Source organism: Tympanuchus pallidicinctus, unplaced genomic scaffold (assembly GCF_026119805.1).
Source record: "Tympanuchus pallidicinctus isolate F22 unplaced genomic scaffold, pur_lepc_1.0 scaffold36, whole genome shotgun sequence".
NCBI lineage: Eukaryota > Metazoa > Chordata > Aves > Galliformes > Phasianidae > Tympanuchus > Tympanuchus pallidicinctus.
In genome coordinates this window covers 168,236-193,129 of record NW_026294754.1, presented here as the reverse complement: position 1 = coordinate 193,129, position 24,894 = coordinate 168,236, and the positions used below count along the sequence as shown (strand labels likewise).

The window sequence follows — 24,894 nt, the reverse complement described above, 5'->3', positions numbered from 1 at the left end:
AGACTGCGATTCACACACACTGGCCATCGCAGCTCATCCATTGATAAACCACCCTTGGCAGACATTCATTTTACTTTTTTTTTTGCCTCATGGCTGTATGGGAGCTGTGAGGTCACGACCTGAAGCAGTGACTGAGCAGCTGCCGAGGGCTGCAGCTCTACGAGCACAGCTGGCAGCAGCTTACTTGCATCTCTGCAGCGTGATGCCGCCAGCGGCGCTTGCGCAGTGCGGTGCCGAGAGTGGCGCCGAGCCGATAAAGGCACACGGGCAGTTCTGCGCCGGGACTGGCGCTGGAGTGAAGCAGTGCCCTGATTCGTGCATGCGTATTGCTTTCCTGAGACTTCTGGTCCCGGGTTGCTGTCGAGTCGGTGCTGCTGCACGCCGGTACCAACAACAGTACCAGCAACAGTGAATCCCTGAGCTGCTCACGTTCTGCTGTCGCTGCGAGGGCTTTTATGTGGCTGGGGGACGGTGCGGGGCTGGGCTGGAAGGGGCTTTTGCTGGTTCACCGGAGTGGCGAGCAAATTGCGTGGCACAAGGAGCTGTGGAGCAGCTGTGAGCCCAACCGCTCCGTTCCTGGGTGGGTTCAGGCATAAAACAGCAGAAATAAATGAGGGGCATCCTGGATTAGAAGGGGGAGAAGATTGCAGAGCTGGCGGTCCAAGAATCGGCTGCTTGCCCGTACCTGTAGTGGTGTTTTGAAAAAATTGCTATTGTTGATGGGCGCATGTTTGCTATTAGCTGGAGGACTGATCACCACAGAGAGTGGCGGATGAGCTGTGCAGAGCGGTTAAAAAGCCACTTCCGCATTTCACAGAGTCACAGAATGACAGAATCACAAGGTTGGAAACGACCTGCAAGATCATCCGGTCCAACCACGCTCCCATTGCTGTCATTTGTGGGCACACGCGCTGTGCTGCTGGCAGGACTCGGCGGCAGACAGCGGCAGTTCCGCGCATTGGCCACGAGGTGGCAGCAGAGACCGCGGAAAGAACTTTTCCGACGGGACTGGGGGAGCGGCGGCGCAGCGCCTGGCGATCCGCACTGTGCTGTGAGGAGGGGAGAGGAGCGCGAAGTTCCAAGTGGAGGGGTTGTGGGGGGAAAGAGGAAGAAGAAAGAGGGAAACTACTCCAAACCCAGGAGAGCTGCGCCAAGTGCTTATAACTAGCTGTAAAAAAGGAGTTGTTTTTTTTTTCTTTTCTTTTTTTTGCCAGCGTCTGTTGCATTGTTTCTAAATGTTCGAATACCAAAATGCAACTGCCCAGCAAATTTAATGATAACGGAATTAGAGCCCATTGGCACAAAGCGCTGGGCCATGTTAATGTTTGCTCAGCCTCTGTCTTGTTTTTACTTCCATGTATTTTTTTCCAAGGACCTTTCTTTCACTGCGGGTTTCATTTTTGGCTTTTTGTTTTTTTCATGCCATAAAATGGGAAGTTTTAGGTCCTAGCAAGTCTAAGCAGCCAGATCTGGCACAAAGCTGCAGTTCTGAGTTCTGTGTGGACCATGACAGTGTTCCTACAAAGATTAACAAAAACTGCAGTTCTCCCCCTAAGTTTACAGATGGAAAAAATTAATTCACCTGCCTAGAAAGAATTGATGTGTCACAGCTGCCATTGGCAAGATGGCCTGAGAGTTGTGTGGGTGCATCTGGCTGTGAGAGGAATGTCTCTGTGGAAGGACAGCTTGTACCCCCCTCTGATGGGGGCAGCTTCTCAGCTGCCCTACCCTGGTCTTCCTGCAGCTGGACAGACAGCCCAGAAGGGCGCGGGGTACGCAGACCCTCCCCGGCCAGCTGCAGCAGTCGCTCCTGCCAGCACTCCCTTTCCCCCCGACCGTTCCCATTTCGCAGGCTGGAGCCCTGTGTGGCAGAGGAGGAGAGAGCTGCAGGCAGAAGGAAAACAGGGTGCTGGGATTCCTGCAGCTCGCTGCCAGCTGTCTTCTCTGACATTTTGGGGGTGGGCAGGGGACTGTGGGAGCACCCTCAAAGTGCTGGGCAGGAGAGAAGGAATTAAAGATGCAGCTGCAGGCAGTGGGCTCTGAGCTGGAGCAGTGCGACCGGGCACCGTGCAGCTCCCAGTTGGGGCACCCAGAGGAAATTTGTCCAGCTGAGGGCTGCAGGGCTGTCCTTACCAAGCCCTATCCTACAGGTCTGCATGGGCTGCACCAGTTGCTCGAGCTCTTCCCACTGCAGGAGCTCAGAAGCAACAATAACCCTGGCCCAAGTAGGTAATGACAACATGCGCACACAAATACACCCGATACAGAATCTGGCATACTACAGTCCTCCCAGAGCTTCTTGCTGCTTTTTAGGCTGCTCTACAGCTATTCAGTCCATTCCCCTTCATTCCCCTATGTCTTGCCCCCTTTCTTCGTCCATTCCTTTTTCAGGTTTTCTCCTTGCTTTCCTCACTTCCTTTCCCATGCCTTCTCCCAGCAATGGCCCCATGTTCTGCTGCTCTTCTCAGCTGACGATCCTTAAACCACACTTGTCAAAGACATGGGATCAGACCGCATACTATCACTGATTTTAAAACAGCCAAAGAAGTACAGTATTACGTATGGATAACAAACTCCTACTTGCTGGAAGACCAATATCAGCTCCTCATCCTGGAGCATCACCATCGCCCCCAGGTTGGGCTGGTGCTGCTCATCTGCCCTGCAGTGCTGCTCGAATGGCACCGGCACCTCCTGGCACGGCCTGCCACCTCCCTGTGTCACCTCTACGTGTCACCTCCTCTCACCTCTGTAGTTCTGACCCCACACATCAAACCCATGTCCCCTCATGTCCTCACGCATCCCTGTGTCCCCATATGCCCTCTCATGTCCCCTCAAGTCCCCCCATGTCCCCTGCCCTGCTTTGCTCCTTGCTGATGTCACCATGGGGTTGAGGATGGGGACAAGGATGCCTGTGGGATGCATGGAGCCCTGGGACGAGTTGATGGCCGTGCGCAGTGGGGTGATGGTGCCCTCGGCGCACAGCTGTGACACTGGGCGGGGGGGGAATAGTGCCCTGCAAGTGGGGGTCATTGCCCCCAAAATGGGGCTGGTGCCCCACGCACGTGGGCAAGTTGTACTGGCAGTGCTTTCTGGAGATGATCTGTCTTTTTTCCAAATCTGCAGCAACTTCAGCAATCCCGCGTCGAGCCGCAGCAGCAATGGGGCACTGCAGCACATCAGCGATCTCTGGCTCGAGGAGCGCAGGGCTGCATGAAGGACGCACTGCAGCCTCCCTGTTTCTGTGGGGTTTGGATTGCTGCTGGAGCCCAAAGGCCACACGCTGCCATACAGGCAGGTGCCAGGTTCACCCCCTGAGGACACCAAACCCTCCAATGATGTCACAGCGGCCTTTAATTGCTGTGTGAGGAGATGACGTGCGTTTCTCCCTGGGGAGCCGTAAGCTGAGCCTGGCAGCTGGGCAGCCAGCACTCGCTCCATTGACGCCGCTCATCTCAGCCCTTGTGCTGCACGTGCAGCTTCTCAGCACCTCGCTGTATCAGCACTGAAATCTGTGCTCCCCTATCTATTAGAAATGTCACCAATGGCCATTGGGGACAGACTGGAATCAAAATACGTGGGCCATCCTAGCTCGCCCATCAATAAAACTCCCCTTGCCACACAAGCAGACCCAATTGGCTGCTGGTCATTTTTTTTTTGTTTGTTTTTTTCCACTTCATGCCTTTATGGGAACTTTGAGATCACAGCCTGAAGCAGTGATGGAGCACCTCATGAGGGGTGCAGTCCTGCAAGCACAGGTGGAAGCAACACAGCCGTGGGAGCAGATGGGGCTGAGCCTGGCTCCAGCCCTCCCTCACCTCATCTGAGAGCTGGCAGCCCCACAGGCAGGGTTTCTTCCCAGTGACCCCCCCCTCCTATGGGTTGTTGGGGGGCTCTGATTCTTGGAAAGAGGTAAGCAATTCTTTCTTTATTGTAGGGTTTTGGTCTTTCCCTTCCTGTGGGGATGCTAAGCTGGTTTAGAGTAGCTCTATCTGCTTTGCCTGTCTTTATGGTGCCTTTCAATTGTTTTCTGGGGGAAGTGAAGGGGGTATCTCCCTTTCTCTGAACTGATAATGCAGGGACTGATGCTCGTTTCTTTCTTTCGCTCTTATCTCATTTCTGGAATGCACCGATCAGCCCCAAGGTAACGCTGGTTGGCTGACTGTGCATTGCAACTGTGGAAATGCCTGGAGCTGATGCTCTCTTCTGTAAAGCGATTCTGTGTTCTGCAGATCTTCTTTGCGGCTCTTTTTAAACTCAATACTTCTCATGAAGTCTCTGCTCCCTCTTTTGTGGGCACGTATTTAAATTATGTTCTGTGTCTCTTTGGATTTCATTCTGTTTTGCAGCTCGATGGGGTTTAAGGGTTTCTGGGGCTCCTCTGGTTAGTGGATTAGGCACTGTGAAATCTGTGGAGCAGGCAATGGAGCCCCTCATGAGCCCCCTGTTCATGCATCACTTGTATGCAGGTGGGTTTTGTGATGGCTGTTGGAAGCTCACTTAAAGATGGAGTGGGGGTCACAAGGGGCTCCCTGGGCTCTGTTCTTCCAGCGCAATAAGTGATGTGACTGGTGATAGAGTGCGGTGCATCCATCAGGCTGGGACCTGAGCTTAAGAAAATCTCTGGGCCCCTGCGGCCCTTTTCTTCATCCTCACTTAGTGCAATGCAGTCTCCACTACTGGAGCACACTGAACACAAGCGTTCTGTTCCTGTTTTGTTTGGTTCTCTCCTGGATCCCCCTTATGAATTTGTAACAGATGCCAGGGCATGGAGCTCAGAGCATGCTGTGGCTGACCACCCTGAGATCCTATGTTTTTTTCTGTTTCTTGCAGATCTTGTTTTGTATTTATAGAAAATGTATTCAGAGGAAAGATTTCCCTCTTCTGGACCACTTTGTCCGGATCAGCCCAGATCTCCATCCCAATTGTCAGGGGATGCTCTTAGTTTCCTAATCTGTATGATACCCAGCGCCCCCCTTCCTTCCACCCCCTGATTCCCGTTAAACATCTAGCTCTGCAGCTATGGGACCCACCAGTGTGATGAAACAAGGCCTCTGGTCTGCTGAATACTGGGACTGCCATGGTCAGGCTCTGTGCTGATGTGGATCTGGTTGGACTGCTTGCTGAGTGTCCCCAGAGCTGCTGAGCACTCAGGCTTCCCTGCCGTAATCACACAGAATCACAGAATCACAGAATCACCCGGGTTGGAAGGGACCTCAAGGATCATGTAGTTCCAACCCCCCTGCCCAGCAGGGCCACCAAACATCCACATTCAGATCAGGTTGCCCAGGACCCCGTCCAACCTGGCCTTGAACACGTCCAAGGACGGGGCATCCACAACCTCCCTGGGCAGCCCGTTCCAGGCCCTAACCACTCTCCTTGTGAAGAACTTCCCCCTAACATCCAACCTAATGCCTGCCCTGATTGCTCACCAGGCCATCGACATCCTTTGTGTCGCCGTTCCTCATGGCATCGGCTGTCACACCATAGACTCCTTAGAGTTGGAAGGGACCATCTGTGATGATCTAGTCCGACTCCCCACAAGGAACAGGGGCATCCACAGCTAGATCAGAGCCCGATCCAAGCTCACCTTGGAAGAGACAGGGCATCCAGCACATCTCTGGGCAACCTGTTCTACTGCCTCACCACCCTTACTGTAAAAGATATTTTCCTTACATCTAACCTAGATTTTCCCTTGTTCTTTCCTTTTGCTCCAATTTAAGTATTGAAAGTATTGACCTGTTACCAGGTCATCTCGGAGCCTTCACTTCTCCGTGCTGAACAGCCCCAGCTCTCTCAGCCTGTCCTTGGAGGAGAGCTGTTTGATCCCTTGGTTCTTTTTTTTTTTTTTTTTTTTTGTGGCCATCCTCTGATGTGATCCAACAGGTCCATGTCTCTTCTGCACTGAGGACTCTACATCCCGACACAATCTCTAGATGTGGGATTGTGCAGAATATGGACTCAGATAAGGGAAGCCTCTTTACTTCACATGTCCTACAGGAGCTGATGAGAACTTCAGAAATGAAGTGGGAGCTCCATACTCCGTGGCATCCTCCTTCTTCAGGGAAAGTAGAATGAATCAATCAGATGCTGAAAAAGCACTTGTCAAAATTGGTTTTAGAGACCAAATTACCAAGGACAAAGTGTTTGCCTGTAGCCCTTGTCAGAATACGAACCACTCACAGAAAAGGCTTAGGAGTATCAGCACACGAAGTGCTGCTTGGGTGGCCGTACTTGGGAATGGTGAGATGCCTACTCCTGAAACCAAGGGTAAGTTTCTCCAGAACTGTGTACTCGGGTTGTCTGCTGCTCTGTTACCCCTTAAGGAATGTGGACCGTTGGCTCAAACTCCACCTCTGAAATTTCCACTGCACTCATCCTGTGTTGGAGACTGGTCCCAATACGCGCCTGGAAGGAGTCAAAGCTTCAGCCCGAGTGGGATGGAATGGACCATTTCAGGTACTGCAGTGGATGTCGCCTACCTTGCCTTCAGCAACGTTTTTGCTACAGTCTCCTGTGACATCCTGGTAATGAAGCTGAGAAAGTGTGGGATAGAGGAGTGGATGATGAGGTGGGCTGAGAACTGGTTTACTGGCTGAGCTCAGTGGTGGTGATCGGCAGCGCAGAGTGCGGCTGGAGAGCTGTGAGCGGCGGTGCTCCCGGGGGTTGGTGCTGGGTCTGGTTGTGAAGGGGAGATTGTGTTTGTGCTGTAGAAGCTTTTAGTATTTTCTGTCTGTAGTACTGGCTTTACTGAACTTACAGCCCTCTTGTGAAAGAGCTGCTTTCCTTCCACTAAGAAAGTTGCTGAGCAGAGTGAAAAGTTAAAGATTTGGGGTGTTCTGAATTGAGCCAGGCACAAAATAAGGCAAATGTGCAGGGTGGAGAGAGAGAGCCCAGCACAGGGCAGAACAAACGTGCTCACTCTTGGTTGGCACACCAAAAGCCTGAGCTGCCATTCAGGCTGGGGAGCTGGGCAGTATCAAACCAGATGAGGTGGAACAAAAGCAAGTGTTGAGCCTTGCACCTGGGAAGGAATGGCTGCAAGGATCAGCAGAGGTTGGGACATGACCGGCTGGAGAGGAGCTCTGCAGAGAAGGACCTGGGTGTCCTGGTGGACAACAGGTTGGCTGTGAGCCAGCAGTGTGCCCTGCTGGCCAAAAAGACCAATAGGATCCTAGGATGCATTAAAAGGAGCCTGGCCAGTTGAGCAAGGGAGGTGATCCTCCCCCTCTGCTCTGCCCTGGTCAGGCCTCACCTGCAGTACTGCATCCAGTTCTGGGCTCCCTATACAAAAATGACAGGGATCTCCTGGAGAGAGTCCAGCAGAAGGACAGGAAGATGATAAAGGGCCTGGAGCATCTCCCCAGTGTGGAAAGGGTGGGGGACCTGAGTCTGTTCAGCCATAAGGAGAGAAGACTGAGGGAGGATCTGATTAATGCTTACGTATTTGTTAAGTGTGGGAGTCCAAAGGGCACGGCCAACCTCTTGTCAGTGATCTGTGGGGACAGGAGAAGGGGAAATGGCCATAAACCGGAGCACAGGAAGTTCTGCACCAAAATGCAAAAGATCTTCACAGCAAGGATGATGGAGCGCTGGAACAGGCTGCCCAGGGAGGCTGTGGCTTCTCCTTGTCTGGAGATATTCCAGACCTGCCTGGACACCCACCTGTGTGGCCTGCTGTAGGGAGCCTTTTTTGCAGGGGATTGGACTCAGTAATCTCTGGGGGTCCCTGCAAGCCCAATTCTGTGATTTTAATCCTTGCTTCTTGCAGCAATGCAGCATTTCAGGAGAGAGAAAAGCACGGCGGGCATCAACTGGATTTCTGTGGTTGGTGAAGCTGTGCTGAGAACTGGGCTGACTGCTGCACCTGGAAATGAGTCTGCAGACTTTGCACCCAGAGGAATGACTTTTCGCAGGTTGGGCTTGTCTAAGGTAGGTCACTGGTGAGAGAGCTTCTGCTTTAAAACATCAAGTTGTATAAATGAGGAAATCTTAAAATCAAGATTGCCAATTCTTTTTTACCTAGGTGATTTTTTTCACAAGGAAAGACTTGAAATGCTGCTTGCTAATGGAAGATGGAGAGAGGAAAATCAAGTGACAGGCATGCTGTGCATAGCCAGCACATAGCATCTGCACCGCTTTCCCCCTGTACAGAGCAGCTCAGCAAGCTTGGTCTGGGCCATGGAAGGCAGCATACAAACATCTGGACCAATCCCAACAGAGCTGGTTCTGCAGGTTGGTTGTCTTCCACTGTGTGTCTGCCGTTCTGTTGCTCTGGGGTAGATTGGTTGATGTTCAGCTTGTGGATCTGAGGTCTGAGTTTAAGGCTGTGGGCATCATCCAGGAGTTGGGGTAGGGTATGAGGCAAGGAAAATTGGGGTAAGAAGATGAGGCTTAGGACCAGGAACCTCTTCCATAGCTCTTGCCGTTCTTTTTTTGTGTAGGAATCCATGTGGGTTTTTTAATGAAGAACAAATTTGTGCAGCTTGTGAGTGAATTCATTCACACCTGTTAATTGTTGTTCTTCTCTACGTGGAGCTGCAATTGCAATGGATGCTTGTGGTCTGATGTGCAGCCCCCTCTGGCGTGCTCAGATGAGCCAAGCTGGCAAGGCCTGGCTCTCGGTTGGTGAGTTGTGCCCAAGGTCAGACAGGTGACTCTTGTCGGCTTTGAGACGCATCTTCCAGTTGCACGCTGTGTTCTTCCTGTTGCGTTGAGCTCTTGAGCTCCAGCCCTAAGTGAGGATGCAAGCGCTACCGCAGAAGGGATGGTTGAGATTGGAAGTGCAGTGCAAAGGGCTGGAGCCAGCAGGAGCAGGGATGTGATCATCCCCTGTATTCAGCTCTGGTGAGCCCTCACCTTGAGTGCTGTGCTCAGTTCTGGGTCCCTCACTACAGGAAGGACCATGAAAGCCTGAAATGCGTCCAGAGAGGAGCAGAGAAGCTGTGAGGGGTGTAGAGCACAAGTCTTATGGGGGGTGGCTGAGGCAGCTGGGATTATTTAGCCTGGAGAAGAGGAGGCTCAGGGCAGACCTTATCCCTCTGCACAATGAGCTGAAGAGAGGTTATGTTGAGGTGGGGGTCGTCCTCTTCTCCCATGTAAGTAGCGATAGGACTGGAGGGAACGGCCTCAAGTTGCACGAGGGGAGATTGAGGCTGGATGTTAAGAAACACTTCTCCAAGAAGTGGTCCAATGCTGGAGCGGGCTGCCCAGGTTGGTGACAGAGTTACGGTCCCTGCAGGTAATCAAGAAATGTTAGATGTTGTCCTGAGGGACATAAGGGGCTTAGTGGGAAATGGTGGTGGCAGGTGGAGGGTTGGACTGGATGATCTTGGAGATCTTTTCCAACCTTGCTAACTTTGTGTTCCTATGAAAGGCATCTGCTGGGCGAGTGCTTTGGTGGGTGAGCATCAGGCTGCTGGACAGCAGGCAGCTGTTGTCTGTGCAGACAGCCACATCCACTGGGAGTGGAGTCTTTAACCTTAACCTTGTCTTTCGTGTCTCATGTGCAGTAAGGCGTGTTGTTATAAAGCACCATCGTAGGGGCAACCTTGATTTCTGCAGCCACCAGAGCTCTATGCCGTGCTTCTCCCTTGATGTGATGTGAGACCGTATTGGAGGCCATGCAGAAGCCTGGATAGGTGAAGTCAGTTGCTCTTCCTTTTCCCGCCCAGTGCTGGAAATAGCAGGGAATGGGACTGGGGGACATCCCAGCAGTGGGTTCCTCTCAGCAGAACCGAATGACTGTTCTGGTGCATGTATTTTGAGTGAATCTGACGCCAGTTAGAGAAATGAGGGGCCCGTGGACAAAAAGAATGTGCTGCATTTTGCAGTGTAAGATGTTCTCTGAGCTGCTGCTAACAGTGCCCAGCATGCTTCCTTTTTGATGGGGAGAGGTTTAGCAAGGATTTTTTAGATGAAAATAGTTAATCCCGTATTTCCTTTTCACTGACCTTTATTTCATCTAGTTCTTGAAAAGTTATCTTTGGACTCCACAATACTATGTATTACTGAAGAGAATACACGTGCACCCTGCGCTTTTCATCTGCACAAAGAATCTTGTAAACGTCTTTGCGTGTGTTTCTTCTTGGCAGTGAGATGAAGCTGTGTGGAACATTGGCTTGGATACGTTTTCAATCAGGTGCAGGGATGTGTAACGCTCGTCTCAGATGTCGGGGTGACAAGAAGAGCAGAGAGGTAAATTTTAGAGGGTTGCATGCTATTTTTTTTTTAATTTTAATTATTAATTTTTTTACAGTCATGACCATGGAACCACAGAAGTTTACCCAGACAGAAGGAGCCTTTGTCATCTGGACTTCGTACCAATGACACAGGCAGTGGAAGTCAGCATCCCAAGCATCCATGAAACCCCTGCACAGGACTGGTGAGAGTTACCCTGGCGCCGTCCTTTGGCAATCTCAGGTCTCTCTGTAAGCTCCCAAGCTGTGTCGTAACTCCTCCCGTGGTGCTGACTCAGCTCTGCCAGTCTTTTGTGGGGGAGAGCTGGAGTTGAACTCCTTCCTGCTTCCTGCCTCTGTCCTCCCTGCTTTGCCCATGGCCCACTGAGCCTCCATCCTTGTTAGATGTCTTGAATTACTGAGTTGCTTAAGGATCGGGTGGACCAATTAAGTTCTTAGCGATGTCTCTAGATCCACGTGTGCACAAAAGCACACTCTGATGCAGTCAGTGTAATGATGAATACACGCCTTGTTTCCTTTAGCCCGTATTTTTAGTTCAGGAGAACAGATTTCTGGAATGATGTTCAGCTTGGCACCAGAATCCCCTTGCCGCCCCCCATTGCAGTCACTCACGAGGGCTTGAGATCCACAGGGAGGAAGTATTGCCGATAATTACAATCCGTGGTTTTAAAAGTGATTTAATCTATGGTGTATGATATGAACAGTCGTGGTGAATGATGTGGTGAGGCATCCCAGCAATTTTCAACAGAAATACTTCAAGGCAGCTTTTCAAGGTTTCTTTGAGAACTTTCCAAGTCTCCAGGAATTTTAAGCGCCAAGGTTTCTTAGCCTTCTGAATGGCAGTGTTTCTATCTAAGCTGGCAGCCTTTAAACCCAAACCCAAAACGAAGCTTGCTCATCTCAGTGGAGGTACCTTAGCTATATTCTAACGCTGCGTGCAAAATGAGTTTCACGTTCACTAGTCCTTTCTGACTCGCTACGTGTTTCATTGCACAGGAAGAAAAGCTTGATGTCTGTGCCAAGGGAGACGTACACCGCACTTGCGCTGCCTGGACGATGTGGAAACTGGAAATTGTGGGGTGTGCTGAAGCATGCCCTCTCAGGTCAGTCTAAGCATACATAGAGTAGACCTGTCTAGCAAAACAGGGAATAGACAGTTAAACCCATTCTGTTGGGAAATACTCTCTCCTTCTAAGTACCTTTAGAACGTGAGTTTCTTCAATTAATTACTCAACTCATTTGCTTTTCCTGAATGATCCTAAGTTCTTTTCTCAGGCGACATCTGCACTCTGCTCAGTCCAAGGAGAATCCCTGCCCGCAGATGCAATGACACAGCATGGCTCACCATGAGAGAGCTGTGAGGCCACGAGGACTGCCCAGACAGCATGAGAACTGTAAGAGCAGAGAGCTGTAGGTGATGCAGCGCTATTGGTGCCACCCGCAGGAAGCGGTAGCTGGAACAAAATATGGCCAGAAGAGTGATCAGATTGCGTTTGATAAGGAACTATTTCATTAGTTGTAGAACTTTGACAAAATGTATATTCAGGATGATGATCAGCATGCCAGGTGCTGGGACCATGCCGAAAGAGAAATGGTCTGAAAACGTCGGTGCAATTTGCAATATCTCCCCTTCCACAAAGCCCTCAGATCCATGCTGCAACTGCATCCAAAGCAACGCAGAGCCCTGTGCTTGTTGTACCCGGAGCTATCGGTGCCAGGAGTTGCTGCTGTATTTGCAAGGATGTTGTGTCAGCAGTGTGCCGTCAGTGGGGTTGTTTGATGGCGATGAAACCGCTGAATGGTGTACCTCAAGACTCAGAAAGAAGATGGTAGTGGTGACTGTGTGTCTGGGTATAGATAGCTTGATACAGATCGATAGGACTGCAGTGTGGATTGTACATAGGCCCTGCGCTGCGAGGTACGCTGTTGGGAAGCAATGTCCATCTGCCCGAGGGCAGGAAGGCCCTGCAGAGGGACGGCCTGAGGCCAGCCGTACGAGGCTGCACAGGAGCAAGCTCTGGGTCCTGCGCTGTGGTCATGACAACCGCATGGCAGCTTGTGCAGGATTGGGCTGAGGTAGAATTCCAAGGGCCCACTGCTTCTAGAATGTTGGGTGCGGTGTTGGAATCTTCTGGTCCTGTGACATGGTCTTGCCTCCCCACCCTGTCGTCATGGCGGAGCAGCCTGGTGGCCCTTAGTGATGTCACAAGAGGCTGGAATGAGGGGAGGAGCAGTGCGTGCTGCGTCCCTTCATTGGAGCGCTTGAGCTCTGCGTGAGTAGCTTGCTTGTTGCCCTTGTGCAGCGACTGAGTGCCTTCGTTTTCAACCCTTGTGTCTTGTGCAGCATCTTGTAGGTAAGCTGAGACAGCGTGGGATGGACGGGTGGGCAGTGAGCTGTTGAAAACTGCTGGCTGGTGGAGCTCCTAGCAGCTCGTACTGCTTACTCTTGTCCATCAGACGTAACTTTCAGCCAGTACCTGCATTCCCAAATGATCCACAAAGATGGCATTTGTCCCGTGGCTTTTCCCTTGTCATCTTTGCTGCATTGTGCAAGCTCACAGACCTGTTCCTTCTCTCTCCTCTACCCGCTCCCTTGGTGCAGCTTTCGCTCGTGGAAGCACAGAGCAAAGTGACAAGAATCAGCTGCGAGTTCAAGGAATTGTCTACCTTGTTCTGATCTCCTGCCAGGTACGTGCCACGCTTTGTCCCCCCACGTGGTTGACCAGCAGTGTGTCGCACCATGTTTGGTAACACAGCCTCACCCAGCGTTGATGGGACACTGGTCCCGTGTGGGTTTTTTCCCTTCCCCTGCAGCTCCGCCCTCAGGAGGATGCTGTGTGTGGTGCTGTGACCAGCTGGTCTGAAGGAAAGCAATCCCTTAGGCAAAGAGTCCTAGGCCCAGTTTGTGCCGAGCTGCACAGCGTGACCCAAGGTCACAAGCACGCACGCTTGGCCTGTGAGAGTGTGCGCGGCAGCTGTAGGGAGCAGAGCAGAGATGCGAGCAGAGGAAATCCTTGATGTGCGGGGCTGCAGCAGGTGCCGGTGGTGAGGCTGCTGGGAGCCGGGGCCGGGGAGCAGATGCACCTGCAGCAATGATTCCTCTCACTGCCCTGCTGCTGCGCTGTCAGAGCGCCCTGGGCGAATGCATCTGCTGCTTTGTGCCAGTCTCCATCTGCTAGCAGAGGGACAGCCGCTTGGTCAAATGCTGCCTAATGGGCTGTCCCATTTGAACGGAGTGAACAGAGTGGTTGCTTCTAGAGCACCCGCCTGTGCCAGAGGATAGCCAAGGGTAGTTCTCCAGTAGTCTCTCAAAACTGTGGTGTGTGAAGAGAGAAAATATGAGCGTGTTTCTCTTCAGTTCCAGCTTGTCGTGCCTGCTGTGATGGGCATCGCGTGCAGCGAGATCAGCTGTGAGCCTGGCATGACACGGATGGAGGTAGAGTGTGGAGCTCTGATTGGTCTTTGTTCCCTGACTTGAGCCAGCAGAGTGAGCTGCAGATGTGCTCTCCTGCTTTTCAAGAGAGCGAATCCTTGCGGCTCTATCGGTGCCACTGAAAAGCTGCCTTCAAGGCTTTCTTTCCTTGCTGCGGGCATGTTCTTAGCCTTGCCGTTCCTTCTTGTGTGCCCATGATAAGGACGGAGTGCACTTCCTGCAGCTTTCTCTGCTGACATGCTCCTCAGCCTGAAATCCTCCTCGTTTGCCCTCAGCTCCTCACCGTGGCCTGTGCTCTCTGTTTCAGGCTGAGAACAACGGGAAGCCCCTGCTGGTCCGTGAGGAGTCATCTCTTAATATCCCAGCTATTGCTGCTGCCCACGTTATTAAGAGATACGTTGCCCAGGCACCGGGTGAACTCTCCTTGGAGGTAAGCAGTTAAAGGAGTTCCTTGTTGTGATATACAGAAGAGTATAATGTGTGAAGCTATCAGGAATATTCTCAGACACCTTCCGAATGTTTGGTGAGGCGAAGCCCAGCAGATGCGGCTCCAGATTAGACTTGCACTGGGTTGGATGCAGGGAGGAGTTCAGCCATCTGTAAACTATGGCTCTATTTGGCATTGGAATCTTGTGATCCAAGAGCTACTGCCCAGCGTGGTAGCCTGGTCTCTGAGCAATGGCAGAGCAGTGTATGGAGTGTGCAGATCTGTTCAGGATCTGTTTGGCTGACTTATGCCTGCGGTTTAATTGGAGCTCTCCCTTTGGCAAAGAGCCTGCTGCTTCTGAGAACCATTTCATACTGAACAGCTGAATTCTGTATGTTGTGTGTTGGAGTGACTCTTCTACTTGCACGTTCAGTTGTACGACTGCAAATGCCTGAAGAGCTGCACTGGTGCAATGGCTCTCAAGCTTGACGATATTGGGCAGTGCAGAAGAATGCAGTCATTTGAGCTGCGCTTTCCTCCCAGCCATGCCGAAGCTGGGATTGACGTTGCAATCTCTTGCAGGTGGGAGACCTCGTGTGCGTCATCGAGATGCCGCCTCAGGAGCTGAGCCCCCGCTGGAGAGGCAAGCACGGCTTTCAGGTAGGCCCAAGCTTCAGACGTGAGAGCGCAACTTCGGTCGAGGCAGGAATCTCAGCTTAGAGCTGCCCTGCCTGCACAGCATGGCTCCACATGGAAAATGGTTTCCTTGTGCTGGTGTCAGAGGACTTTCCCTTTTGCTGTGGGCTTAGGCCAGAGCTGAAAGTTGGTCTTTGTAGGAAACTGCCTCCTCAGTTAACTTAGAAAGAAGAGCCCTCACAGCGTGCATCAGGTCACGGCCACTGAACCGCACCTTTGGAAATGCAGCAGCTAGGACACGTGTTTCAGTGTCTCTGAGCACTTGTGCTTGCACCCATGCAGAAGGTGAAGTCAGCATCTTTTAGGAAGTCGCTGCCTGTCAGCTGAGATGAGGCAGGGTAACAGAGCCTCTGCGCGCTTGCTGCTGCTGCTGGCTGCAGAACTCTGGGTAGCTCAGAGCTGGGGATGGCAGCAGCATCTCAGTCAGCAAGCAGAAAGTTCATAGGCTGTGCCAACTCAGATCTAGCTGCATCAATCTATCATAATATATAGCTTCTGTATGAAGTCTTTCCCTTCGGGCACGCTTGAGATTTAGGGGTGCATAGCATACTTGTCCTTTCCCCGCTCCATACACAGTTTTATAGATATTTGCCTGCCAATTTGGAATAATTATTAATTTTAAGCAGGCCATTTTTTGGTTGGATTGTCTTACGGAGCATCCGGCAGGCACGTGATGAGGAAAAGGTGATGTTTGAACAGTTCAGGCCTGAGAAACGCTGCCTTCAGTATTGCACGTCTCTTCTTCCTCTTGTTACAGGTTGGATTTTTCCCTGGTGAGTGTGTGGAGCTCATTAACGGAAAAATCCCGGAGTCTCTCATCAATTCAGTGCCAAAGCCAGGTACGATGAGACATTTGATGGTGCAGGGAAGCAAAATGGAGTCTTTTTTGGGTGTGTTCCATGTTTAATACCTCCCTTATCCTTCCCCCCTTATCCTCTGTGCTGATAATCCTTCCTGCATAGCACGGGGCGTATGGCTGGTGTTTTGTAGGCAGTGAGAATGAGGGAAGGCCAAGGCAGTTCTCCGGCAAGTCCGTACGAGGCTGAGAACAGCCAGCGTCCCTGGTGGACAGATAGAGGTCTGGTTGTGCTAGTGACACGCTTGATCAGAACGTGGCTTTTCAAGAGGGTCCTTAATGCCCAGGTTGAGCAAGCTAAGCAAGAGGAGTGCATTCAACTCCATCAGAACGTGCAGAGATTTGGCCCAGTCCTCCTGTGTTTTATGACTGGAGTTGGGGAAATCCTAGAATCCTTGTAGAATGGCTTGGCGTGGAAGGGAGCTCGAGGATCATCAAGCTCCAAGCCCCCTTGCCTCAAGCTGGGCTGCCAACCAAGCTCCACGTTTAAAGTGGGACTGGACCAGGCTGCGCAGGGCCCCATCCAGTCTGGCCTTGGACTCATCCAGGGTTGGGGAAAATCCATTTTGGTACGCACTTGCTCATCATGTTCTTCCCGTTTTGAGGTGCTCTGTAGAATGTGTTGTGCTCGGCCTCGTCCAACGGAGCCAAACCTGAGATGAACTGGTTTCTTCCTTTTGTTGTGCAGTGCCAAAGAAGCGCGGCAAGCTCCTCACCTTCCTTCGTTCCGTGGTGAAGGCCCGCCCAAAGCAACGGAAAGAGCGGGAGGTGGAGAAGGAGAGGGTGTTCGGCCGTGACCTGGGAGAGCATCTTCTTCACTCTGGTCGTGATGGTAAGGGACAGCCCATTCCTGAGAGCTTCCCTGTTTGAGAACCTAACGATGAAAGGGAGATGGTATGTAGCAAGGGGCAGGTTGATACCAGTGGAGAAACGGGGAATGGGAGTTGATGGCTGAAAGATGAAGTGAGGCTAATGCTCCCAAGAGACAAGCACGTTTGTATTTGCTTCAGCCAAGCCCGGCTGGGCTTAGTGGATGGGATGTGACGGGAGCGCAGCCTGAGGCAGGACTTGACTAAGGAGCTCCGGCACGTGTTCTTTAGTCCCCCAGGTCCTCCAGAGCTGCGCCGAGTTCATCGAGCAGCATGGCGTGGTGCAGGGGATATACCGCCTGTCCGGCGTGGCGTCCAACGTCCAGAGACTGCGGTAAGAGTGCTGCGACTGACAGACACAGCTGCCAGCAGGGGCACGTGCCCTGTTGCGGGCGTTCAGAGGCCTGCGGGCCATGCCTTAGCACAGAGAAAAGGACTCCTTTGGGAACATCCCATCCAGCACGGCTGACGTGGTGCTGGTGGCCAAGTGTTTGTGTTCTCCTGTAGATCAGGAAGCCCTTCCAACTCTTGATTGCATTGGGTGTGGCTTTTGACTTGCTTTCCTCTTTCTCAACCGCTTTCGTGTCCTTCTCTGCAGCCAGGAATTTGAGTGTGAGCAGGTTCCTGAGCTAACCGTCCGCGATGTTCACAGCGCGAGCTCCCTCTGCAAAATGTACTTCAGGGAGCTCCCGACCCCCCTGCTGACCGACCAGCTGTACGACAAGTTCTCGGTAAGCACGAGGCAACGCCTTTCCTTTCCCTCTTCGCTGGGCCTCTTGGGAGATGGCTGCAGCAGTGCCCCGGCTCTGAGGCCCTTCTTCTGTTAGCCCCATGGGGTTTACTCGCATGTCTTTGCCACATCCTGCATCGTGCTGATGCCGCTTCTGGTAGCCCCAGGAGGTGGTTATTTCCATATTCACAGTGCTTGCGAGAATTCCTGTCTTGTTTGTTTGTTTGTTTGTTTTTTGCTATTCCCCAGCTATTTCTGGAACAGGAAGGGGATTAATAGCCAAGCGTACTTGGAGATGAATGCCCCCTGCGAGGAGCTGAGCTGCCCAACCAGGCTGTAAACCGGCCCGGTGCTTGGACTCCTTGGCCTTGGTGGCACCAGCTGCGTGCCGCTATGTTTGCCAGATGCCTCTGGGGAGGCCTAAAATCTTTCTCAGTGCTGACCAGCAGCGCGCTGTGCCCATGGTTCCCGACCCTGCGGCAGGTATCTCGCCTGATTTGTGTCTCAATCCCTTTCTGCCCTTTTCCAGGATGCTGTTGGTGCCACTACGGAGGAGGAGCGGCTGGTCAGAATGCGGGACGTCATCCAGCAGCTGCCCGCTCCTCACTACAGGTCAGTGCTGCCCTCAGCCTGCTGAGCTCAGCCCTGCTGCACTTCAGAGGGCAATGGTGCGATTCCAGGCTTTGTCTCACGTGAGCAACACGATGCCTGGGTATGTTGAAGCGGTTCAAGGCTACACGGGTTTAATTTACAGGGTTAATTTATTGGGTCAGGTCCTGGGCACGGGGGCACGCTTGGTGCAGCTGATGGCTCTGGCTGTGCTGTGCTGGTGCTGGGTGCTGCAGCGTGGCACTTGGTCAAGTTGGGTCTACTTCATCTTCAGCATCAGTAGCAGTAATAACAACTAGTGTGAATTGAGGTTTGCTTTGTGAGTGGCAGCACGGCATGCTGGCTGGTGCTGAACATTTGCCTCTCTTGTTTCCCAGGACCCTGGCGTATCTGATGAGACACTTGGCCTGTCTTGCTGCAAACAGCTCTGTCACCAACATGCACGCTAAGAACTTAGCCATTGTGTGGGCTCCAAACCTCCTAAGGTAAACTTCTTTTTCCGTTTCACCAGAACGCTTACATCTGTTCTCCAGTAGAATAAAGCAGTCCTCCCTTCTTCTGCACCACATGTGCTCTTCTCCTGTAAAATGTGCAGTGAGTGGCTGACAGCAGAGCAGGAGCCTGGACTGTTCTCCAACCCCGCGTGGGCACAATTTCTAGCTGAGCATTGCTGCTCTCTTGTTTAGATGGAACTGGTGTGTCCTTGATCAGACAGGCGAACTTCTTCAGTGGCATCTCTTATATGCCCGCTGCAGAAGTCTCCTGAGAACAAATGTGACAGCTTTGGGCTGCAGTAATTCAGACCTGGGGAGGCGATCTTGGCTGAATGACTTCTAAAACCTGCCTTTTCTACAGATCACAGCAGAGCGAGTCTGCCTGCGCCAGCGGGAGAGCTGCCTGCACGGAACTGCAGACGCAGTCGGCTGTGGTGGAATTCATCATCGACCACACAGACGTCCTCTTCTGCTCCACATCCGGATCGGACATTGCAGATGGAGCAGGTGAGTGTCTTCCTCCATTAGCTTTATCTTGGTCAGATACCTGGATCAAATGCAGGCCTTTTCCAAGTCATTTGAAATACACTTTTCCTGTCGAGGGAACAGCAGACTTCTGGGCTTAGATTGGAATCTGGCATCCAGTTGCTGGATGCTGAGAATGTGCAAGCCCAAACTTGACAAGGAGAAAAAACCATCACTGTCATTATGATGTTTTGCAAGCAGGTGAAGCTTGATTAACGTGTGGCAGCGGAGCTTTCTCAGTTCCCTGCCCCCATTTTCTAGGGTTTTTGTTTGCCTGTTTCGATACAGGGAGCTGCTCTTAATGATGACTGCGTCCTTTGCCATAGACACACCTCTGAGCACATGGTTGTTTTGAGCTGCTCTTCTTGCAGCGGCTCGGTTAAGCAAGTCTGAGGAAAACACAGCAGCTCCCCCAGACCTGGGATGGCTGTGCTGCTGCTTTCTGATCCTGGCTCTCACCTGTGGTTTTCCCTTCCAGGGCACAGTTCTCTCTCAGGGCCCCAGTCTGTGCAGGCGTCTTCTCCTGCCACAGAGCTGCTCAGCCTGGAGGAGGCGCAGGCACGGAGGCGAGGCCACAGCAGCTCTCCTGTCGTTGTGACAGAGAGCAGTGACATAGAGGTGGAAGAAGGCCCCACAGCTGTACGGGGGAAATTCCACACAGTCATCGACTTTCCACCTGAAAGGTAAAGAGGACTTTGTTTTCCAGCAGCTATCATCACTGTTTGGGTGGGTTGTGTTTGTTCTGTCTCCATTATTTCTAGTGCCTAAACTTGTGGAAATTAGATTTAATGAATGGTGCCTGAAGTGTTGCAGTGAATCTCCCCTCCCTTTGGACTGTGAGATTCAACTAACATTGAGTTGCCCGCCGGGCTCAGTTTAGCCTCACAACGGTGCCGTTCCTTCCTTGCTGGGCAGGCAGTGACGAGATGCACAAAGCCACGCTGACGTCTACCCTGGCCTGTGCTGGCTGTACCTGGAAAGGTTGGGGTTTTCCAGATTTCAGAGCCTCGTGCCTGAATCCAGTTCTGGTTCTCCTCTACGCAGAGCTGTTGGTCAGACCTGCTGACACTAGAAACTAGACATGGCAGTGAAATGGGCTGATGAGCTGTCAGTGTCAGAGTCAGAGATGCTTTTGAAGTTCCTTTATGGCTGTGCAATTGCTCAGCCAGCAGTTATGCCTGCCTACTCAATCAAAGCCACCCTTTGATGCTGTCCTGTACAGGTGTGGAGCCTGTGGACCTCACATGCTCTGCATCTTGCTTGACACAGTTGAGGGGAATTTAGCCAGCAAGACTTCAGGGCTGAGCTATAGGAATGGAACCATCCTCAACTGCTTGAAATGGAGCGAGTTTCTAAGCTGTGTTTCAGCAGGAACCAGGCGGTGCTAGGAACAAGCAACTGTTGGCACGAGCTCAGTGCAGCTCTTCCCTCACCCTGCGCCACGCACGACTCCCACCATTCCCTGTTTTCTCTCTCCAGACCAAGTCCACCCAGCAAGATAAAGGAATCACCAGCTGGCTGTTGGTGTTCCTGCTTCAGCCTGGGGAAACCATCGTCTGGGGCCAAACGCCAGCCACAGCACCATCCCAGGGAGCCCTCGGAAATAGAAATCGTAGTGCTGGCAGGTAAGGGTGCAAATCCAGCTTTCAACGCCTTGCTTTTCAGCAACATAGAATTCTTGCTGTCAGTGGGCTTGTATCTACTTCCAGCGTTCCAACCCATACCTAACACCTTTAGTTCTCCCCTGATCAAGAACCCCTTTTGTAATTCAGCTTGTGAAAGTTTGGCACTAACCCCTGTGTATCCTTCCTAGATGAACTGAGCCCTTGTCCACCCAGAAGAGCCGGAGAAAGTAGCGAAGCTGGGCTGTGTGCTTCCACCAATGGAGAGCTCTTGGGAAGCACAAATGGCTGCGGATCACGCGACAGCCTTGCACGTAGCAACAGTGATGGAGAGAGGGAGCTCATCCAAGTTGAAGCCCTCATTTCTCCCGGCTGTGCTGAAGATGCTGACCTGTGCCCACCAGGCACCGCAGTCACCAGCCTGGACTGTGACCCGGCACCTTTGCAGTGCAGCCCAGCCCAAGTACAATCCGAGTGCCCCGACAGCAACACCTCTGTGCAGGAGCAGGTCAGCATCAGCGAGGAGGAGCAGCAGAGCCTCTTGGAGGGGGGCGTACAATCAGGCCTCCAGTCCCAGGCACCGTGCAGCATCTCTGACAGCGCTGAGCCACTCTCTACGTGATCTTTCCATCCAAGAGAGGACGATTTCCATCTTTACCTGGACCTCTCACGCCCTCCTGTGTTTTCCTTTAATAATAAAAGCGCACTTATACTCACTCAACGCCTTGACTGCCTGTGGAGTCTTCATTCACTGAAGGACTGGGATGAACGGGGCCCACAGCTCACAGGAAAGTAATTGGTCAGAACTCACTCGGAGTAGTGTCAGTAAAAGTCAGTGGAGGTCTGTGCCATTGGTTTTCCACGTGTTTTTTTCTCTCCTCAACTTGTCCTTGATTGTTGGCAACTTACTCTATCACCGCTACGTGAATCCGGCCATGGTGGCACCGGATGCATTTGACCTAATGGATCTTGCAGCTGGAGGGCAGCTGACTGCAGATCAACGAAGAAACCTTGGTTTGTTGCAAAGATGCTGCAGCATGCTGCGTCCAGCAAGATGCTCATGGGAGACGGTGCACATCTGAGCATCGTGAAGGAATACTTGTCACAGTCATCCCAGAAATTCAGGTAGAAGACTTGAGCTGATTGTGTTGAGGAGTTTGTCAGAGGACAGTGTTGCAAACAAAGAGGAGTGATGAATTTTAAATGTAATAAATTCCATCTCAGTCAAAAAGGAGGTCTGTTGAAAATGAGAGATTGCCCTTTGGGCTTCCACAATCATTGATCATAATGACATATAAAATTCGTAGCTGGAATTGACAAACTAGATATAGTATATTAATGAGCTGGTCCAAACAATTGGCTTTGCCATACAAGCCTCCAGAGTAAAGGCTGTTTTTCTATGTGTTTATTATGATATTCTGGCCATTGAAAACTAGAGTGTGCGTGCGTTCTTTCCTATATGCACCCTAGTTCTCTGTATGCAAACTAGATGGCACTTTGGATTAAAGCAGGCTGGAATTTAGTTGTTTGTATAATCAAGTAACTTTTGAATGAAGAGCTTCTTTATATCTTTCATCTTTTGTAAGAAAGAAAACTGGAAATGGCTGGGAGTGAGGATTATTCTTGCAGCTGAGACAGAAGGATGGGTGCACAAGGTCATTCGGTCCATGGACTTGTCCTGCAGATGCTTACAGTGAGCGAATGCCGACATGGCCAGTACCAATAACTGAATCTTCTAGATGGCTTTTGATGTGATAAGCTATAGCTTGTCCAATTGCAGTATGCTTGGGAACCATGGTTTGAAGAAGAACAGCTGCTGGTATGCTGATTACCTTTTTCTCCTTTTTCTTTTCTTTTTTTTTTTTTTTTTTTTTTTTTTTTTTTTTTAGACGCTTATTTCAGGTTGCTTGTGAGGTTCCTGAATTGCAGGATCAATTCAGTATTGATGAATATTCTGGCTTCCTTCCTTGTCTATCCCTTCTGCAGAGCTTATAGCCATCAATCTCAACGCTCCAGTCATGGGAGCAGTCCCACCATGTTTCAGTAACAGCAGCTAGATCGTAGTTAGCCTGGTGCACAATGGCTTCCAGTTCCTCCTGCTTGTTGCTCATGCTGCGTGCATTGGTATAGGTGCACTTGAGCCGAGTCATTTGCCTGACTCCCAGCTCTAAAATCGTTCCGCCAGGCTCTTCTCTTGTGAGGCCTGTACTGTCCCCTTCCCCCGTCATAATTAGTTGATTGCACAGGAAGAAAAGCTTGATGTCTGTGCCAAGGGAGACGTACACCGCACTTGCGCTGCCTGGACGATGTGGAAACTGGAAATTGTGGGGTGTGCTGAAGCATGCCCTCTCAGGTCAGTCTAAGCATACACAGAGTAGACCTGTCTAGCAAAACAGGGAATAGACAGTTAAACCCATTCTGTTGGGAAATACTCTCTCCTTCTAAGTACCTTTAGAACGTGAGTTTCTTCAATTAATTACTCAACTCATTTGCTTTTCCTGAATGATCCTAAGTTCTTTTCTCAGGCGACATCTGCACTCTGCTCAGTCCAAGGAGAATCCCTGCCCGCAGATGCAATGACACAGCATGGCTCACCACCTCATTTTTCATTGCTTACTGTTATGGTAGCTGCCATCCATGTCCAGGCTGCATGTTCTTAGAGCTCTTCTGGAGTCCATGGGGCAGACTTATGGTTGAACTAAAGGGAATTTTTTTATAATGCTCTAGCTCCAGATGATTATCCCTAGTATCATTGTATTAAAAAAAAAAAAAAGGCGTTTTGAAGTAGTGCGATATATCTTCTGTGCCTCAGAATGTGGCACGTGTGGCATGAGAGAGTTGTGAGGCCACGAGGACTGCCCAGACAGCATGAGAACTGTAAGAGCAGAGAGCTATAGGTGATGCAGCGCTATTGGTGCCACCCGCAGGAAGCGGTAGCTGGAACAAAATATGGCCAGAAGAGTGATCAGATTGCGTTTGGTAAGGAACTATTTCATTAGTTGTAGAACTTTGACAAAATGTATATTCAGGATGATGATCAGCATGCCAGGTGCTGGGACCATGCCGAAAGAGAAATGGTCTGAAAACGTCGGTGCCATTTGCAATATATCCCCTTCCACAAAGCCCTCAGATCCATGCTGCAACTGCATCCAAAGCAACGCAGAGCCCTGTGCTTGTTGTACCCGGAGCTGTCGGTGCCAGGAGTTGCTGCTGTGTTAGCAAGGACGTTGTGTCAGCAGTGTGCCGTCAGTGGGGTTGTTTGATGGCAATGAAACCGCTGAATGGTGTACCTCAAGACTCAGAAAGAAGATGGTAGTGGTGACTGTGTGTCTGGGTATAGATAGCTTGATACAGATCGATAGGACTGCAGTGTGGATTGTACATAGGCCCTGCGCTGCGAGGTACGCTGTTGGGAAGCAATGTCCATCTGCCCGAGGGCAGGAAGGCCCTGCAGAGGGACGGCCTGAGGCCAGCCGTACGAGGCTGCACAGGAGCAAGCGCTGGGTCCTGCGCTGTGGTCATGACAACCGCATGGCAGCTTGTGCAGGATTGGGCTGAGGTAGAATTCCAAGGGCCCACTGATTCTAGAATGTTGGGTGCGGTGTTGGCATCTTCTGGTCCTGTGACATGGTCTTGCCTCCCCACCCTGTCGTCATGGCGGAGCAGCCTGGTGGCCCTTAGTGATGTCACAAGAGGCTGGAATGAGGGGAGGAGCAGTGCGTGCTGCGTCCCTTCATTGGAGCGCTTGAGCTCTGCGTGAGTAGCTCGCTTGTTGCCCTTGTGCAGCGACTGAGTGCCTTCGGTTTCAACCCTTGTGTCTTGTGCAGCATCTTGTAGGTAAGCTGAGACAGCGTGGGATGGACGGGTGGGCAGTGAGCTGTTGAAAACTGCTGGCTGGTGGAGCTCCTAGCAGCTCGTACTGCTTACTCTTGTCCATCAGACGTAACTTTCAGCCAGTACCTGCATTCCCAAGCGATCCACAAAGATGGCATTTGTCCCGTGGCTTTTCCCTTGTCATCTTTGCTGCATTGTGCAAGCTCACAGACCTGTTCCTTCTCTCTCCTCTATCCGCTCCCTTGGTGCAGCTTTCGCTCGTGGAAGCACAGAGCAAAGTGACAAGAAACAGCTGCGAGTTCAAGGAATTGTCTACCTTGTTCTGATCTCCTGCCAGGTACGTGCCACGCTTTGTCCCCCCACGTGGTTGACCAGCACTGTGTCGCACCATGTTTGGTAACACAGCCTCACCCAGCGTTGATGGGACACTGGTCCCGTGTGGGTTTTTTCCCTTCCCCTGCAGCTCCGCCCTCAGGAGGATGCTGTGTGTGGTGCTGTGACCAGCTGGTCTGAAGGAAAGCAATCCCTTAGGCAAAGAGTCCTAGGCCCAGTTTGTGCTGAGCTGCACAGCGTGACCCAAGGTCACAAGCACGCACGCTTGGC

General features: G+C 51.6%; 1 protein-coding gene and 1 long non-coding RNA gene across 2 annotated transcripts; both read left to right on the top strand.

Moving 5' to 3' along the window:
* Positions 1-10,285: 10,285 nt before the first annotated feature.
* On the top strand, positions 10,286-21,079 carry LOC128088686 (rho GTPase-activating protein 32-like). The gene is made up of 16 exons (XM_052699427.1): positions 10,286-10,381; positions 11,193-11,299; positions 12,799-12,884; positions 13,555-13,632; positions 13,937-14,059; positions 14,639-14,716; positions 15,510-15,591; positions 16,297-16,440; positions 16,709-16,811; positions 17,076-17,208; positions 17,737-17,819; positions 18,194-18,301; positions 18,672-18,817; positions 19,314-19,518; positions 20,315-20,460; positions 20,649-21,079. Exons 1-16 carry the CDS (start codon positions 10,323-10,325, stop codon positions 21,077-21,079), a joined length of 2,112 nt encoding a protein of 703 aa, XP_052555387.1. The 5' UTR covers positions 10,286-10,322.
* An 832-nt stretch (positions 21,080-21,911) lies between these two features.
* On the top strand, positions 21,912-24,628 carry LOC128088673 (uncharacterized). Its single transcript, XR_008210339.1, has 3 exons — positions 21,912-22,276; positions 22,704-22,810; positions 24,543-24,628. It is a non-coding gene; the product is annotated as an uncharacterized LOC128088673 (long non-coding RNA).
* The last annotated feature ends 266 nt before the right edge of the window (positions 24,629-24,894 follow it).

Coding starts and splice junctions, on each gene's coding strand:
- LOC128088686 (XM_052699427.1), top strand. CDS start 10,323: ATGACACAGGCAGTGGAAGTCAGCATCCCAAGCATCCATGAAACCCCT. Junction 14,060..14,638: donor CGGGTGAACTCTCCTTGGAG/GTAAGCAGTTAA, acceptor AATCTCTTGCAG/GTGGGAGACCTCGTGTGCGT. Junction 20,461..20,648: donor AGAAATCGTAGTGCTGGCAG/GTAAGGGTGCAA, acceptor TATCCTTCCTAG/ATGAACTGAGCCCTTGTCCA.